This window comes from Bombina bombina, chromosome 9, assembly GCF_027579735.1.
Source record: "Bombina bombina isolate aBomBom1 chromosome 9, aBomBom1.pri, whole genome shotgun sequence".
Classification (NCBI taxonomy): Eukaryota; Metazoa; Chordata; class Amphibia; order Anura; family Bombinatoridae; genus Bombina; species Bombina bombina.
Genome location: NC_069507.1, coordinates 151,576,021 through 151,596,391, shown reverse-complemented (window position 1 = coordinate 151,596,391; position 20,371 = coordinate 151,576,021). Strand labels below are relative to the sequence as shown.

At 34.8% G+C, this 20,371-nt stretch overlaps 1 protein-coding gene across 2 annotated transcripts in view; it reads left to right on the top strand.

Annotated features, from left to right (window-relative positions):
- Window positions 1-1,495: 1,495 nt before the first annotated feature.
- The window catches only part of LOC128640092 (glutathione S-transferase omega-1), a 43,464-nt gene continuing 24,588 nt past the window's right edge, over window positions 1,496-20,371 (top strand). Inside the window, exons 1-3 of one of the 2 annotated variants that reach the window (XM_053692427.1) lie at window positions 1,496-1,672; window positions 3,539-3,616; window positions 12,469-12,577. In XM_053692427.1, coding sequence (XP_053548402.1) covers window positions 3,586-3,616; window positions 12,469-12,577 — 140 coding nt within the window. In that variant the 5' untranslated portion in view covers window positions 1,496-1,672; window positions 3,539-3,585. Of the gene's footprint in view, window positions 1,673-2,445; window positions 2,786-3,538; window positions 3,617-12,468; window positions 12,578-20,371 lie in introns of those variants that run through there. The other variant, XM_053692426.1, reaches the window with a different exon arrangement.

Sequence of the window (20,371 nt, the reverse complement as noted above, 5' to 3'; positions counted from 1 at the left end):
AATTATTTTAAACCTTACCGAGAGAATCAAAGTATACGATGGCTTGCAGTTACTCATCTTGTATCCTTTCATACCAAGTAACATATAGAACATATCAGATTACTCTCCCTATACACAATTTCTTTAGGAAGCCCCTTCCTATTGTCGTGAGTGAGCTCATCTCAGGTGCAGTAAAAGAGGTCCAGACCAGATATTTATCAAACAAGGGCTCACCTCAAGAGAGGTAATCTTTATTACACTGTTGCAACAGTATCCCAGCACAAAACTCAGCAACGCAAGACTAACACATTTTCTTATACATGCATTTTTATACTATTACAGTAGCTTACAAAGCAGAGAGCTAATTGGCTGATAATGATTGGCCAATAAATCTCACGTGATTAGTGGTTGCTAAAAAAACTGGTTCTCTATGTTAGAATTAGTAAGATATGCTTTCTTGGAATTTGGCCAGATACTAATTGGGTTGGAAAAATAATACTAGACAAAGAGGCCTTGATTTTAAGACATTTTGAAAACAATCTATGAGAAAAAGCCAAAACAAAGTTATATGTTTGTGTAACTTATTAGGTTATAAGTGAATTGCTGGAAAATACAGAAGTAATATATCTGCAGTTTCAGAGAAGAGTTCAGTAAAAGAAAAGGAAAAGTTTGGTTAGACATAAAATAATGAAAATAGAATAAGCAGCTCATAACACTATGTTTTATATTCAATATACTTTAAGACCCAAAAGCTAGCCCAGATTCTCACCCTAACAGACTCCGCCCCCCACCTCCTTCTCTCCCCTTTTTCAAATAAGAGCGGCTCTTGCCCCGCTGAATTTCCTTTCCCCCAAATAAAACTATCACACCATCCCCCATTTTACTCCATTTTATTCAGATTTGATAGCTTACTTTATAATTCCTATAGTAATTTGTAGGCTATCATTATTTTTACTGTACCAAGAGTTATGAAAAGAGGTTTCATTGTTATATGTTGCGGCTACCCATTTCTCCTACACACAAGGTTTTTTTTTCTATTTTCTTTTAATCCTACATATTATTCATTTTATGATCCACAAGTCAGACATATTTTTATAACCCTTCTCACAAAGAACACTCTCATTGGTGAACTTGTTACTCAATCTGGCTAAAGCCCTTTTTACATGTAACTAGTAGACACGATTTTTATAATGGTAACATTTCTACCTTAATGTTTTGAAACTAACCTATTTTCTAGATGAGAATTGTAAAGATGTTCTTTCCAAGTTGGACATATATCTGGGCATATTTCATGTTCTGTTGTTATTGCTCATTGCCTCAATAAAAATTATTTAAAAAAAAAAAGTATAATCTGTGATGATGGTTTTGATCAAATTAGTTAAACTTTAAAAATAATATACACATATAATTATGGGGAAAAAAATATTGTTTTTAAATAAAGCTATTTTCTGATGAGTCATGTTACACAGCATTTTTTCAGTTGACATTTTCTAATCTCAATTTACATGAACTCACCCCCAGCGAATACAAGCAGTTTTTGTTAACTGAAAAGAAATAACTATAGACTAATGACTGAAAGACTGATTTTTCCATTACGTAATGCCTAAAGGTGTTACTGCTTATTGATTATTACTGAGGAGGGAGGGTTTGTAGCTCTGGGAAGATGTATAAGAATGAAAAAGGCTGCTCCCAGGTAAGAGAATCTACAGTAACGCTGGTATGTTTCATATGCTTTTTGCCCTACTAGATTAAGGAGTTGCGTGCAGCAATAGTCCGGGGCACGCTTGTTATTTTCCAGTTATTATTAGGGGAGCTGCATATTTAAATGACCAGTAAATTAAGATTCTAGTATTATATTTTAAACATATAATTGTGATTATATAGTATAAATATTCATTATGTTGGATACATTTTATATATTTTTCTTTACTAAATAAATTAATTCATTAAGCAGGAGAGGTTTGTATTAATATGATCCATTTGCTGCGCTATACATAATGCTAATTAGCATATTTGTTAATATTCCTGCTCACTCCTGAACGCATGGAGATAAAGGAAAAAGCAAGTGCAGTGAGTCCAGGTGAGTGGGGGGTGCAGCCTGTACAGGTGTCCTGTATCACGCTTGCCAATTCTTGACAGTGTGCATGGTCGATACATGGTGACGTAAGCAGTGATGTCAGCGGTATTGTACGGAGCATGTGCCGGGTTCTAAGAACGGTTACGTGCAACGTACCCGAGTAGCCCTTCATGATAGGTAAAGAATAATTATCACAGAAAGCTTGGAGATAATTAGATATTCAATATAGAATTGCAAGGTAAGTATATATAGTGACTGACAGCTGCTCACATAATCAACTACAAGTGGTTGGAGCTCACTGTGAGATACACAGACTGACTGCCTCTTGCTTAACAAGTTTAACAGGTTTAGAATACAACAAGATTAAGCCAGAGGAACTGTTTATATTGGAGCTTCCTGTCCAACCCAACCAAGGATGGAAGTCTGCATTCAATTCCTGGTATAGAGCATGTGCAGCTGCTTTATATGTCATGTCAGCACATTAAAATTGGGCTAAAAGAGACTGCTTCTGGGTGGTAGCTCTCCATGGAACGAGCTACTGAGCTGTTGTTCTTTCCTGGGTATTGTGATTGAGATCGAAAGTTTCCATCTACCAGGACACCAAGAAGGGCACAAGTATTCTAAAAGCAAATAAAGTTTCATCTGCCAGTGGTTGTATATCCAAGAGGACACAATCCTTGTCCAGCGTTATTGAATCATCCTTACCTCATACGATTGAGGGTATCTAATGTAAGTGCATACTCCTAGGGGGATATATACAAGATTGGAAGAAGATAAAAACAGACTCTTCATTTGTTATCTATCCTGACACATAAAGGAACAATTTATGTCTAATACCACATTTTTTATTTAGCTTTCGTGTACACCTTGAATATGTATTTTAACATGTATATCTTTTAAGTTATTTTGTCACTGTGCAGTATATTGTGTGTATATTGTGTGTTCATTTGCCACTCCTTATTGCCTAACTATACATTACTATTAGCCCTATTCAGGCCATTACATTATCTCCTTACTTACACAGCGCCATCTCTATAAATCTTGTGTTTATTTATTCTTTTGGAGGTACTGGGAACTCCTCCGACTTTTGGAGATTGGCAGCTAGTGTGAGATAAAAGGTGTATTTAACATATATAGGGGTACTTGAGATCACTGCAAGTACTAGTCTCTAGACCTTAGGAGCGCTGTGGGGTTAGCTAGAGGGTTCTACCCAATAGCTTTCTGACTTACATACCACTATATATATATATATATATATATATATATATATATATATATAAACATAATCTATGCATATTGTACATTTAATTTTCATATTAAGCCCTTTTGATTAATGAATTAAACATCTCTAGGTTTACTTTCTCTTTAAACCTTAGATAGATTTGGTATACGCCCTGGTTAATGAGGCAGACAATAATATGTTAAAGTACCAGGCTCTTGTGCACTAAAATGACTAATGTGTATTCAATTATTTCTTTTCAGATTGCTTATTTAACAAAGTTATCGATAGCATTGGGAAATTACACAAAATGGCCGGAACACAGAAGAGTTTGGGAAAAGGTAAAAACGTAGATGCTGTCTTGTTGTTTGCATTACCTAACAGTCAATGATCACCTGGAGTTAAAGGGACATAACAATGTAATAATCATTTTAAAGGACCACTAAAGTCAAAATTAAATTTTAAGCAACTTTTCAATTCACTTACAAAACTGTTCAAAGTATTTTTTAGTTTCACACTTTCTGGGGCACTCGCTCCTACTGAGCATGTGCAAGAGTTCACAGTGTATTCGTATATGCTTTTGTGATTGGCTGATGGATGGCTGTTGTAAATTTTAAAATGTGTCAGAAAAGAAAATCTACTGTTTATTTGAAATTCAGAGTTGCTATTGTATTGTCTTGTTATTGTATATTTGTTGATTAGGCAATTATACAGTATTTAATGTAAATATGGGATTATATTGAGTTAAAAGGACAATCTACTATAAAGTTTTGTCCCTATCAATGTGTTCCAATTGATTGATTTTACATGCTGGAGTGTATTAGATTGTTTACAAATATGACCTTTACCTTAATTGTTTCATTTAAAATATCTGCTGTTGGTTGTTGAAACCACCACCTATACTGAACATTTTAATACTGCAGTATTGGTTAGTGAACAGCTATGTAAGAAAAAGGCAGCAGCAGAACTCAACCTCTTATTGAAGGGAGAGGGCTCAGCTTATTTAAAATGGTGTTTGTGAGCTCCTTTCAAACACAATAAACTGCTATCAGCTGCTTGTCTGATTATATTGTCCCCTATGTACTTCCTTAGATACATTTGCATCCATAATTATACAACATAACTCAGAAACTATAGCTACTAAGACTGATTTTGAATGATCAATTTGATCCAAAAACACTTTCCAATGTACTTCTATTATCAATGTTGCTTTGTTCTCATGGTATCCTTTGTTGAAGAGTATACCAAGGTAGGTAAGGCACACGTGTCTGGAGCACTATATGCAAGCAAACACTGCTGCCATCTAGTGCTCTTGATAAGGTATAACATTGCTAAAAAGCATTCTTGCAAAACTGCTGCCATATAGTGCTCTTGCTAATGTATAACATTGTTATAAAGCATTCTTGCAAAACTCTAAAGGGACATAAAACTCTAAATCATTCTATTATGATTCACATAGAGATAGAGAATGCATTTTTAACCAACCTTCCAATTTAGTTATATTATCATATTTGATTCATTTTATTGGTATCCTTTGTTGAAGGTGCAGCAATGCACTACTGAGAGCTAGCTTAGCATGTTGAGTGAGCCAATGACAAGAAGCATTTAAAGAGACAGTTTACCACTTAGTTATCTTAAAGTCTTACCTTAGATTAAGCTGCAAATAGCATCCTGCACCTTTTCTATATCATGCAACAGTAACAGTAAAAAAGTTATTTTAAAATGAATATTGTTTCTGGCCACTTTGAAATGGCTGCCAAGCTTAGCCCACTGATGACATCATGATCTTTGCTGAATATGACATCTAATCACAAAAGGCTCACAAGTTGGATTTAACAACCTGTCACTGCTGTTTAGCAGAGTGCATAGATGCAGCCTAGATTGTGATGTCATCAGTGGGCGGAGCATGGCAGCCATTTCAAACTGGCCAAAAACACTAATCACTTTAAAATAACTTTTTTACTGTTCCTGGTGCATGATATAGAACGGGTGCAGGAGGCTATTTGCAGCTTAATCTAAGGTAAGACTTTAAGGTGTAGACTGTCCCTTTAAGTGTAGCCACAAATGAGCTAGCTCCCAGTAGTGCATTGCTGCTATGTTTACAACAAAGGATAGAATAAGAAAAAAAGCAAATTAGGTAATGGAAGTAAACTGGAAAATTGTATGGTCTATCAGGATCATTAAAGACAAAATAAGTTGTATATGTCCCTTTAAAAATACTTAATTTGCATGTGATATTGTGGCATTTGTAGCTGTTCCCAAACATTGTTGCTCTGAGGGTATCAATTTTTTTATTATATCAAAAACATTTAATTAATTAAATCATTTTATTATCTCACTATAATGACTAATGTAATGTAATGCAATATAATTTTCATATTTATACTGCTAGAAAGTGATAAGGCTGGGATAAAGACCTAGCTAATCAGCATGCTGAGAAATGGGGAGCCTTCAGGCTCTCCAGAAACAGAAGTTATAAAAGCAGCGGTCTAAAGACCACTGCTCCATAACTTGTTCGCCTGCTCTGAGGCGGCGGACAGAAATCAACCCGATCGAATACGATCAGGTTGATTGACACCCCCTGCTAGGGGCCAATTGGCCACAAATCTGCAGGGGGCGGCATTGCACAAGCAGTTCACAAGAACTGCTGGTGCAATGATAAATGCTGACGCTACATCGTATCATATCCGCTCGCACTATAATAAATCTACCCCTTGGTCTCTTTGTTTATAATAAACGCATGTTAAAGATTAACTGAACAGGGAAACTGAAGTTATCAATCATCACATAATGCATAAAAGCCTAATTTGCTGTTGTAAATGGGGGTTTTTTTGTTTGTTTTTTTAACTCCCACGGCTGCAAGGTGCACAAACACACAGGTCTCAACACACAGTATTTTGATTATCAACAGTCCTTTCTTGCACCAATTAATTCTAATTAATCAATCAAATCAGCCAATAGGATTTCAGTAGCTCTCATCCTATTGGCTTATTTGAAAATATCAGCCAATAGGAATGCAAGGTATCCCAAATATAAAATGGGTACCTTGCATTCAAGCTTGAGTGTGCGGCAACGATCGTAAGAAGAGGATCCTCCATGCTAGATGGTTCCGTGGTTGCCGGTCCTGTTCCTCGGTCACCTCTGCTCTGCGCTGCTTTTGCCCTGGATTAAGATAGCAGAGGTCCCCGCGCTGGATGAAGACCTTCAGCACCTGGAAGACCTTCTCCGACGGACTTCAGGAACTGTGAGTAACTATTTGGGGGCTAGACTTATGTGTTTTTGAGTGGGTTTATTTTTAGATTTTTTTATTTTAATAGGCCGCAAAAGAGCTGATTGCCCTTTTAAGGGGAATGCCCATACAAATGCCCCTTAGGTTTTTTTTTAGTGTTAGGTTTTTTATTTTTGGGGGGTTTGGTGGGTTGGGGGGAAATGGCGGATTAGGGGTTAATAGTTTAAATAGGTACTTTGCGATGTGGGGGAATGGCAGTTTAGAGGTTAATACACTTTATTGTTAGGGCAAAGAAGTACAAGAAGCGCAAAAAGACGAGTTATTTAATACATGTATATAAACAAAAATAAACATAAAAACTTACACTTAGGTAAGCACAATAAATCTCCAGACAAGAATCAAAGGCAGCGGCAGTCTGAGTCCCAATCAACAGGCAGATATGTCCGAGTTTGAAAAGGACCACCAAACACAAGCCGGCGTCTGATGTCACTGTAGAACACAGGATCCGGAGCGTCCCCCTTTAGGCCTAAACCTCACAGGCTGCACAAACTGTCAATAAAGACTAACAACAGTTCACGATATCCCTACGCGTTTCATCCGGAACCCGACCGGACTTCTTCAAGGGCACAGTTAGAGTAGTTCAAGTAAGATGTTCAGAGTGACAATGGGCTGATAATTTATACACAGGGGGAGAGCGCTCTCTAGTGATATAAGTACCGTAAAACAACCTATTCATATCTAAACCAAATAAACCATGTTAAAATCTAAAGCAAATGATTCATATTACCGCACAATAGAAATACATGTTCACATATATAATACATAGAAATATAAAACCATCTATAAAGTATATTGCGTACATAAAAAAAAAATATATATATATATATATATATATATATATATATATGTGTGTGTGGATCAATTAATTTAGTTTTTTATATATGGATTTTTATCTATCAGGGCTAGTCAGGAAAATAGTAGTCAATTTGGCTTATTATAGTTTGTCTTCCTCCATGACAAATTGATTTGAATGCCTGTTAGAAGTATTATCATAATTTTTGTCATTAGGAGTCTTAAGAGATACATTTTAAATTTTAAATATTAAATATTAATCATTTTTAAAGTATTAATTAATTATCTTAAAAATATGAATTTGTTTTTAAAATCTATTTTGATTGGATGACACCATTATGCTAAAATATTCCCAATTAATTTTTATTTATTTTTATTTATTATTTATTATTTTTTCATCATGTTTTTATCATATTTTTTATGCAATGTATTGTTTTTGTGCATTTTTATATGTATATCAATGTGTTTATAATCTGTTTTTGATGTACGCAATATACTTTATAGATGGTTTTATACATCTATGTATTATATCCGTGAACATGTATTTCTATTGTGCGGTAATATGAATAATTTGTTTTAGATTTTAACATGGTTTATTTGGTTTAGATATGAATAGGTTTGTTTTACAGTACTTATATCACTAGAGGGCGCTCTGTATAAATTATCAGCCCATTGTCACTCTGAACATCTTACTTGAACTACTCTAACTGTGCCCTTGAAGAAGTCTGGCTGGGTTCCGGACGAAACGCGTAGGGATATCGTGAACTGTTGTTAGTCTTCATTGACAGTTTGTGCAGCCTGAGAGGTTTAGGCCTAAAGGGGGATTTTTTCTACAGTGACGTCAGATGCCGGCTTGTGTTTGGCGGTCCTTTTCAAACTCAGACATATCTGCCTGTTGATTGGGACTCAGACTGCCGCTGCCTTTGATTCTTGTCTGGAGATTTATTGCGCTTACCTAAGTGTAAGTTTTTATGTTTATTTTTGTTTATATACATGTATTAAATAACTCAAGTCTTTTTGCGCTTCTTGTACTTCTTTGCCCTAGTTCTGTCTCTACTCCGGTGATCACAGGAATTATCACCAAATGAGAAGCGGCATCTGCTTGGGTTTTCCCTAGAATCATTTTCAGGACTTGGAAATCACCTTATTCGTATATGGAACTTTTCATTTTAAGCACATTTGTATTCTAGGTTTGCATTTATTTTGCTGATAACTTTTATATCATCTATTGTATGTTTGTTATCATTTCTTTATGTATGTGATGGATTTAAATGTGTGATAGTGCACATTTTTTTATGCATATCTCTGATTAATGTGATTGTTTCTTAATAGATATATAGTTGACAGGATTATTTTCAGTTGACTAGCGCTGATATTCTGTTTGGTGTGTATAATTACACTTTATTGTTAGTTGCAATGTGAGGGAATGGCGGTTAAACCCAATTACGGCTCAATGGAAACAAGCCCTCAGTTGTGAATTCAGCTGTGTGCATTAATTACATGATTGCTTATCAAAACCAATGAACAATAGTTCCATGGGTTGGATAATTTCTTCACATAATAATGTAATAGGGGTTGGGCATATGTGCATGTTTATGTTTTGCTGTGGCTTCTGGTTAGGTATATATTGTAACCAAGTTTGCAACAGATTGAAGGGCAAGCCAATCAGAAGTGAACTTCAAGGATGCATTAAAGGGACAATCAAGTCAAAATTAAAGGGACAGTTCACCCAAAAAAATTCTCCCCTTTAAATTATTCCCAATGATCCTTTTAACCTGCTAAAGTGTATTAAATTGGTTGCAAGTAGCTCCTTTACTCCTATTTCTGCATTTGAAATAGCTGATTTAGCCTGTGGTATCGCCACCTACACTGAACAAATTAATACTGGAGTATAGGCTATTGAATAGCCTAAGTATACACAGCCAGCAGAAGAGATTACACTCTCAGTGGGATGCAGGATAGTTAAGTAATAAAACGATCATTTTCCATTGTTCTCTCTATGTATTGAGCTTTGGTGTTCCAGCCAAATAAAAGATAAGGAAGCAAGTCTGTTTACACAAATTTAGAACATAATGAGATCTGATATCACCTTTAAGTTCAACCCATTGTAATAGGCTGTGGTTTCAAAGCACAAAATCAGCTACTTCATATACACAAATAAGCATGAAAATGGAATTTCTCAAAAATGTTATACTCTGCAGTTGGTATAACAAGTCATTTAAAATACATTAATGGAAAAACAATTTTACAGTGTACTGTCCCTTTAAACTTACATGATTCAGATAGGGCATGCAATTTTAAATAACTTTCCAAAGTACTTTTATCATGAAATTTGTGTTGTTCTCTTGGTATTCTTTTCTGAATGCTCAACCTAGGTAAGCTCATGTGCTAATTTCTAAGCTGTTGAATGCCACCTCTTATCTCAGTGCATGTTGAATTTTTTTCACAGCTAGACACTGCTCGTTCATGTGTGCTATATAGATAACATTGTGTTCACTCCCGTGGAGTTATTTATGAGTCATCACTCATTGGCTAAAATGCATGTTTGTCAAAAGAACTGAGGTAGGGCTGGAACTAACGATTATTTTCATAATCGACTAATTGGTCAATTATTTTTTGATTAATCAACTAATCGGATAAAAAAACAAAAATGTTTTCACTGTATTTAAAATAAAATCCAAGTTATTTTCCTTGCAGCAGAGAAGAGGCGCTCAGATGGTGTTGAGGTGCCTGAGATGATATAAGTAGGGTTTTGCCAATTTCACCAAGGTGGGATATTTATCATTGTTAGCTCCACCAATGCAAGGGGCCTCTTAACAAGTAAGCCTGGATGTCATTCTAGCATAAAAATATCTTGAATATCTATATGTAATGGTAAATACCCAGCTATGAGGTTAGGGAAAAATAATATATTTATAAAGGTTGAACTTGCCTTAATGCATGCACAAAGTAGTCATCCACGGCATACAGGATTCGGTGTGGCCAAAGGTCAATTTGTTCGAATTAAAAGAAATTGTATGAATGACTTAGATTTCCTCAAAGAGACTGGTCACTCAAGAAAAGTGATAGAGAGTACCTGGAAGTAACAAGAATGAATAGGAGGGATCTTATAGATCACACTAGAAGTGTAAATAGTAGAAATAACAGGTTTGATGAGTTCAAAGATTTGTAACATAGTGGGGAAGCATCTCCCTATTCTAACTGCCAAAGACAGTCTTAAGAAATATGTATCCAAGGGTTGTAACTATGTGGCCAGACGTGGCAGTACCTTGGTAATATCCTATCACCTAGCGTATTAAAAACACAAAAGACAAATACCAGTAGTTGGCTGAGCATGAAGGGACACTATAAATGCAATTTTAATAAATGTATAGCTTGTAGCAACACAAGGCCCACAAAGAACTTCCAATCCAAAGTAACACAAAGGGTGTACGACCTGTCAGCATGCACAAACTGCCGCACAACAAACTGCTGCACACTCAAGAACAGGTTTGTGTACTTAGCCGGTATAGGGAAGAGCTTACTACTTACTAAATATTTGCTCTCTATATGGAGAATTAAGGTTTTTGCACTTGGTTAGAGGAATAAAAAAATAATCCATCTGTGTATAAACAGCTTCCTAGAAAAACATATACTTTCAGCATTTTATAGTTTTTTTGTAGCCACTGTTGAATAATTTGAGGATGACTTATTAAGAAAACTATAACTAAGTGGCCAATATACACATTTGTTCAGTTATTTCATTTAATTTGCCTATTTGAACACAGCATTCTTTTAATTATGTTAATTGTTAACCATATAAATTTCCGGTTACAAGCAGTCACAGTATTTCTATGATTAAGGTGTCCTATCACCGAAACGCGTAAGAAGTCTGCGCTGTTGTTCTTAAATGTGCTTATATTAGCCACCGTTGGTTTTTCCTTGAATAAAGTTACTTTTTATGTGCCTTGGAGCTTGCTGGGATTTTTTTGTTGTATATGTATTTGGTACATACCACAATTTATTAAAAATATAAAAAGGTCAAAAGCTCTAAGGACTATATACCAGTAACAGGACAAAGCCTTACACATTTATCAATACAGTACATATAATCAGAAATAGCAAGTGATCCGCTAATAATTGTACAAACAGATAATAGTGCACATCTATTCAAATAACAAATCCCATCAATCTAGGGCTAAGTGTAAGTAACAAGTTTGGCACTATATCATGCAAAGCTTAGTCCCAAATCACCTGATTTAATATAAACAATCAAAATAATGATTCCTCTTATTTCTGGGTTGCACATAAGCAAGGAGTAGTTGTAAACTTAAAAATAATCTTATACTGTCCTGAAAAAGGAAAAAAGTAAATGTCTGATGTCCTTTAGGCTAAGGACATAACCATAAACCACAATACCATGTGCAGGAGCTTATTGGAGTGAAGCAACTGGTGTTGTGCACAGACCACTCAATTGTAAACCAACTAATCAATTATGAGATTCATTGACAACTATTTTCATAATCAATTATCTATTATATCGATTAGTTGTTGCAGCTCTACACTAAGGTAAGGGTTGCAGTCTGCACAGGCTTAGACACAAGGTATTCACAGAGGTAAAAAGTATATTAGAATAACCATGTTGGTTATGAAAATACTGGGGAATGGGTAATAAAGGGATTATCTATCTTTTTAAACAATAAAAATGGTAATGTAGACTGTCCCTTTAACTTTGTAAAGTTGACCTATTTGTCTGTGTGTGTATATATGTATGTAAATCTGTAGAACAAGCTTAAAAAAAACCACATTGTGATGGCCAAAGCTTGAAATGCAATTCTAGCTGTTTATTTATCCCTGTAAAACTGAGGCATTATCTGCGACTGCTTATTGTGTCATATGTCAATGATACCTCAATAGCTGGCTAAGGTTTGATCAATAGGATACAAACAAATCACTAGTCATTTGGCAATTTGTGATTATGTAATGTGCATGCAAACTTGTGTCTAATATTTCAATACAATTTTATAGCACTAATAATAATATAACAATATAACTTGCATTTGTTTTAATATACTCACAGTATTCTGCAAATTGCTGTAATCTATATATAATGGATAAACCTCTGTTTTTCAGGCAGCCCATCTCCAGGACCAGTACCTGATGGATCAATTCGAGTTTATAGCATGAGATTTTGTCCATTTGCCCAGCGGGCAAGGCTTGTCCTAGCTGCAAAAGGAATAAAGTAAGCATAACTTATGCTATGGTAGAATTACATTGTTATGATTATATATTAAATTGTATAATCTATATCAACAGTTTTGGTATAGTGATAAGGTCAACAGAGTGTACAGGTATTAAAAGGACATAAGAGTGCAAAGAAAATGATCTAATGTGTTAGAGAATTTAATTATCGTACTACCTAATCTGCCGCCCCCGCTATCACTGACCCCTGCATATTATTATTAACCCCTAATATGCCGCTCCGTACACCGCCACAACCTACGTTATCCCTATGTACCCCTAATCTGCTGCCCCTAACACCGCCAACCCCTATATTATATTTATTAACCCCTAATCTGCCCCCCCAATGTCGCCTCCACCTACCTACAATTATTAACCCCTAATCTGCCGACCGGATCTCACCGCTACTATAATAAATGTATTAACCCCTAAAGCTAAGTCTAACCCTAACACTAACACCCCCCTAAGTTAAATATAATTTAAATCTAACGAAATAAATTAACTATTATTAAATAAATTATTCCTATTTAAAGCTAAATACTTACCTGTAAAATAAACCCTAATATAGCTACAATATAAATTATAATTATATTGAAGCTATTTTAGGATTAATATTTATTTTACAGGCAACTTTGTAATTATTTTAACCAGGTACGATAGCTATTAAATAGTTAATAACTATTTAATAGTTACCTAGTTAAAATAATTACAAAATTACCTGCAAAATAAATCCTAACCTAAGTTACAATTAAACCTAACACTACACTATCAATAAATAAATTAAATAAACTACCTACAATGACCTACAATTAAACCTAACACTACACTAGCAATAAATTAATTAAATACAATACCTACAAATAAATACAATTAAATAAACTAACTAAAGTACAAAAAATAAAAAAGAACTAAGTTACAAAAAATAAAAAAATATTTACAAACATTAGAAAAATATTACAACAATTTTAAACTAATTACACCTACTCTAACCCCCCTAATAAAATAACAAAGACCCCCAAAATAAAAAAATGCCCTACCCTATTCTAAAATTAAAATAGAAAAGCTCTTTTACCTTACCAGCCCTGAAAAGGTCCCTTTGCGGGGCTGAACTTGATTCTGATTGGCTGATTCCATCAGCCAATCAGAATTTTCCTACCTTAATTCCGATTCGCTGATAGAATCCTATCAGCCAATCGGAATTCGAGGGACGCCATCTTGGATGACGTCCCTTAAAGGAACTGTCATTCGTCAGGAAGTCTTCGGTGAAGATGGATGTTACGCGTCGGCGGGATGACCATGGATCCGGAAGAAAGAAGATTGAAGATGCCGCTTGATAGAAGACTTCAGCCGGATCATGGACCTCTTCAGCTCCCGCTTGGATGAAGACTTCAGCCCGATCATGGACCTCTTCAGCTCCGGCTTGGATGAAGACTTCAGTCGGATCATGGACATCTTCAGCCCCCCGCTTGGGCTTGGATCAAGACATCGAAGTCTCTTCTGGACCGATCGGTGAACCCGGTGTGGTGAAGACAAGGTAGGGAGATCTTCAGGGGCTTAGTGTTAGGTTTATTTAAGGGGGGTTTGGGTTAGATTAGGGGTATGTTGGTGGTGGGTTGTAATGTTGGGGGGGTATTGTATGTTTTTTTTTTTACAGGCAAAAGAGCTGAATTCTTTGGGGCATGCCCAGCAAAGGGCCCTTTTCAGGGCTGGTAAGGTAAAAGAGCTTTTCTATTTTAATTTTAGAATAGGGTAGGGCATTTTTTTATTTTGGGGGTCTTTGTTATTTTATTAGGGGGCTTAGAGTAGGTGTAATTAGCTTAAAATTGTTGTAATATTTTTCTTATGTTTGTAAATATATTTTTATTTTTTGTAACTTAGTTCTTTTTTATTTTTTGTACTTTAGTTAGTTTATTTAATTGTATTTATTAGTAGGTATTTTATTTAATTTATTTATTGATAGTGTAGTGTTAGGTTTAATTGTAACTTAGGTTGGAATTTATTTTACAGGTAATTTTGTAATTATTTTAACTAGGTAGCTATTAAATAGTTATTAACTATTTAATAGCTATTGTACCTGGTTAAAATAATTACAAAGTTGCCTGTAAAATAAATATTAATCCTAAAATAGCTACAATATAATTATTATTTATATTGTAGCTATATTAGGGTTTATTTTACAGGTAAGTATTTAGTTTTAAATAGGAATAATTTATTTAATAAGAGTTAATTTATTTCGTTAGATAAAAATTATATTTAACTTAGGGGGGTGTTAGGGTTAGGGTTAGAATTAGCTTTAGGGGTTAAAACATTTATTAGAGTAGCGGTGAGCTCCGGTCGGCAGATTAGGGGTTAATGCTTGAAGTTAGGTGTCGGCGATGTTAGGGAGGGCAGATTAGGGGTTAATACTATTTATTATAGGGTTATTGAGGCGGGAGTGAGGCGGATTAGGGGTTAAGGGAATGGTTGGTTTAATGTAATCAGGATTGGGATTAGTCCTGTGTGAAGTTAGACCATAGAGGTTGAAATAGTCCTATCTAACGTGTTAATAGATTCATTAAATGCGTGAAGTCCAAGCGTATATTCCCTTAGACTGGGGGTTGTGGTAACATTCACTAAAAATGTAAGTTTAAAATCAAAATTGTATGTATATTACAGTGAAGAATTGCTCGAAAAAACAATGAGTGGCACAGAAAATATGTTTTCAAATAAAATAACAGAATTTAATATCAGTTATATACGAAAATATGGATCCATATCGATATTAGTATTACCTTAAGAACAATATTTCGGTATTACCCTAAAACATTTTTAATGAGTGAAGTCTATCTAACAAGATCTTCACATATACAAGAAAGGGGGGGAGCGTGATACGTTGTCAGGTTATTCTCTAATAAATAAACCTGCTTGATGTGTAAGTGTGCAGAAGTGAAAAATTGACAATGATTAAAACATATATATGATAATGGAGTGGGCTGAAATTTGTCAATAAATAGTATAAACCCTAATATTGGGAAATTACCCTATAAGTAATATACTTTGAGAAATCAGCATGTAAGCAATATACTTTGGGAGATCAGCATATAAGCACTGTAATATGTTGTGACAATTATATAACAACTGTATAACAAATGCTAGATATTCTAATTAAAATAACAGTATAAGAATAGCAGTATAAAAACAAATATAATGTGGGAAAGTAACGTGATCTCCAAATAAAATGGTGACAATCCAAATTGGTGGGCAATAGTTCAATCCGTGAACATGAAATCCAAAGATTATGCAAAGAAAAATAAAATCCACACAAAATCGTATTTCAAAATATATAGTTCCTTCAAAAAATGGTGATGTCTCAAAAAACGGAAAAAATATAGCAAGTGTGTGCACAAACTAGTGAACGTGATCACTGAGAAAACATATAGAGAAAAAGTTAAAGAAACTTTAAAATACTTTAAAAAGCTTCAGAGAGCTTGTTATTCTCAAAAAATAGTCTACAATCAGCTTCCTGATAGCAGAGGTCCCTGAGATGGCAAAAACAATAGTTCAGAAAAGGAGAATAAAAAACGAAATTCGATTAAAAATAAAACAAAAATCGAAGAAAGTGCCTGGGGAATCCTCAAAACCTGTAAACAAAAGATAACAACATAGTGTGATATTGCTATTAATATATATATTATATATATATATATATATATATATATATATATATATATATATATATATTATATATTAATAATAGAGAAAGGCCTCTATTGCAGGCCGAAACGCGTTGACAAGTATATGGTGAGCATTATTCCTTTTAACTATTGGATATTAATAGCAATATCACACTATGTTGTTATCTTTTGTTTACAGGTTTTGAGGATTCCCCAGGCACTTTCTTCGATTTTTGTTTTTTAGTCTGATTGTAGACTATTTTTTGAGAATAACAAGCTCTCTGAAGCTTTTTAAAGTATTTTAAAGTTTCTTTAACTTTTTCTCTATATGTTTTCTCAGTGATCACGTTCACTAGTTTGTGCACACACTAGCTATATTTTTTCCGTTTTTTGAGACATCACCATTTTTGAAGGAACTATATATTTTGAAATACGATTTTGTGTGGATTTTATTTTTCTTTGCATAATCTTTGGATTTCATGTTTTTCACGGATTGAACTATTTCCCACCAATTTGGATTGTCACCATTTTATTTGGAGATCACGTTACTTTCCCACATTATATCTGTTTTTATACTGCTATTCTTATACTGTTATTTTAATTAGAATATCTAGCATTTGTTATACAGTTGTTATATAATTGTCACAACATATTACAGTGCTTATATGCTGATCTCCCAAAGTATATTGCTTACATGCTGATTTCTCAAAGTATATTACTTATAGGGTAATTTCCCAATATTAGGGTTTATACTATTTATTGACAAATTTCAGCCCACTCCATTATCATACATATGTTTTAATCATTGTCAATTTTTCACTCCTGCACACTTACACATCAAGCAGGTTTATTTATTAGAGAATAACCTGACAACGTATCACGCTCCCCCCCTTTCTTGTATATGTGAAGATCTTGTTAGATAGACTTCATTCATTAAAAATGTTTTAGGGTAATACCGAAATATTGTTCTTAAGGTAATACTAATATCGATATGGATCCATATTTTCGTATATTACTGATATTAAATTCTGTTATTTTATTTGAAAACGTATTTTCTGTGCCACTCATTGTTTTTTCGAGCAATTCTTCACTGTAATATACATACAATTTTGATTTTAAACTTACATTTTTAGTGAATGTTACCACAACCCCCAGTCTAAGGGAATATACGCTTGGACTTCACGCATTTAATGAATCTATTAACACATTAGATAGGACTATTTCAACCTCTATGGTCTAACTTCACACAGGACTAATCCCAATCCTGATTACATTAAACCAACCATTCCCTTAACCCTTGGCCTTGCCTCCTTTGGCGCTCCTATCTAACTATTTCTCTAACTATACTGCACACCGCGGGCATTTGGGGACCCGCCTTAGACAGGAGCTATAGGTCGTCCCATACACAAGCGATGCAAGAAAAACAAGTCTGCTCGGATTAGGGGTTAATACATTTATTATAGTAGCGGTGCGGTGCGGTCGGCAGATTAGGGGTTAATAAGTGTAGGTAGGTGGCGGCGACGTTGGGGGCGGCAGATTAGGGGTTAATAAATATTATGTAGGTGTCGGCGATGTTAGGGGCAGCAGATTAGGGGTACATAGGGATAACGTAGGTGGCGGCGGTGTGCAGTCGGCAGATTAGGGGTTAAAAATTTTAATAGAGTGGCGGCGATGTGGGGGGGGGGGGCTCGGTTTAGGGGTACATAAGTAGTTTATGGGTGTTAGTGTACTTTAGAGCACAGTAGTTAAGAGCTTCATAAACCGGCGTTAGCCCAGAAAGCTCTTAACTCCTGGCTTTTTTCTGCGGCTGGAGTTTTGTCGTTAGATTTCTAACGCCCACTTCAGCCAAGACTCTAAATACTGGCGTTAGAAAGATCCCATTGAAAAGACAGGATACGCAAATGGCGTAGGGGGATCTGCGGTATGGAAAAGTCGCGGCTGGAAAGTTAGCGTTAGACCCTTTCCTGACTGACTCCAAATACCAGCGGGCGGTAAAAACCAGCGTTAGGAGCCTCTAACGCTGGTTTTGACGGCTACCGCCCAACTCTAAATCTAGCCATTATGCTTTTATATAACAATGTTTTTAACCTCTGCAAAGGGGGTTAAACACATGGTTAAATTCAGCTCCAGAGATCTGCTGGGATCTGGTTAGCTAGTGACAAGGAGCACATGTGTGTAGCCACCAATCATCATCTAACTCAACTGATTTTGAGCAAAGGATACCAAGAGAACAAAGTGAATTTGATAATAGAAGTAATCTTAAATGTCTCTTAAAATTGCATGATGTATCTGAACCATGAAGTATAAATTTTGACTTTTAAAATCAGGTTAACTTTCCAGTAACACAAGGCAATGGTAACATTTCAGAGTAGTAAAGCAAATGGGATAGTGGTGTTGGGTGCTTTAGATATTATAATTGATTGTTACAGGTGAATGGGGTCATCTGCTTTTTATTCCTGCTTTTCATATTTTAATCCCTCCCCCATTTACTTAGCTTCATGTCTTGGGTGGTACAAAGAAATTAAAGGGACATTAAATTAAAAATTAATCTTTCATGATTTATATCAAGCTGCATTTTTTAAAATTATTTTTTCCAAATTGCTCCTGTTGTTTAATTTGCTTCCCTATCTTGATATCCTTTATTGAAAAGCATACCTAGGTAGGCTCATGAAGAGCAGTGCATTACGTCAACTAGCTGCTGATTGCTGGCTGCACAAATATACCCCTTGTCATTGGCTTACCTGATGTGTTTAGCAAAATCCAAGTAGAGCATTACTACTCCTTCAACAAGGGATACCAAGAGAATGAATCACAAAAGAAAAAACGTGGGATTCATGTCCCTTTAACTAAATGACTGCTTCCAAATGTATGGATAATGATACATTTGAGAATTTGGACTGCAACCCCTTGAACTACAAAGAAACAATGGTGTTATTAAAATGATACCTTTGTTTATAATCACCTGTATAAGTGTCTACACAACTAAATACATTTTTTTAACAGTTCCTTGGCAGAGTTCCTATTAATATAACTGACTGCCATTTCCAACATACCCAGTTTTTTAAGGGATCAAAATATTGATCTGCCCTACATCTTTCATGTTTTGTTTATATTTAATTAGATATTAAATTGTTCTCATTTTTGTGAGGGAATGAAAGTTCTTATGACTTCTGCTTTAATTTTCACACAAATCAACTTTTTTAGTAAAGGAATAAAATTGTATTTCTAGCTTTGGTTTTGAAGTTACATTTGTATTTAAAGGGACATGGAACTCAAATGTTTTATTTCATGTTTAAGACAGCATACACTTTAAATTACTTTAAAATGTACTTAATTTATCTAATGTGCTGCATTCTCTTGGTATCCTTTGTTGAAGGAGCAGCAATGCACTCTGGAACTAGCTGAACACATCAGATGAGCCAATGACAACATGGATATATGTGCAGCCACCAATCAGCAGCTAGCTCCCAGCAGTGCATTGCTGTTAATCAGCCTACCTAGGTATGCTTTAAAAAAAACATAACAAGAGAACTTAGCAAATTAGATAATAGAAGTGAATTGGAAAATGGTAAGCTCTATCTGAATCATGAAATAAAAATGTTAGGTTTCATATGCCTTTAACTTAAGCCCTGTGGTCTCAGATAACTTGGAAATACAAAGGGTATAGGAGGCGCTATAGAGCCGTAGGATATATAGATAGATATGTAGATATAAAATTGGCTGTATTACCAGCCTTTGAGAATCTGAAATTTAAAAATCACGTCCCAAATCCCTTCATATATTTAGTTAACAATAAAGGTGTGACAGATCCTTACAGCATAGACTTGATGGGTGTAAAATAAAACAGAAGGGCAGAGAACCAGGAGTCCTTACTGCATATAAAATACAATTTATTGTCAAAATAAAATTAAATAATCAAAAGCAATATTCAGTTAAAACACATGCAATAATCAGTGAAACACAACCTGTATTGTTCATTAAATTCACAGCTAAAATAAATGTAAAATCCAATACCATTCACACACATAAAAAACAGAACCGGTTAGGCCATTCAAACTATTTCAAAATTCTCAGATATTCGTTAATGAGGATACAAATGATAGCTAGTGGAGAACACCTAAAGAAGCTTGTGTTCAAATCCT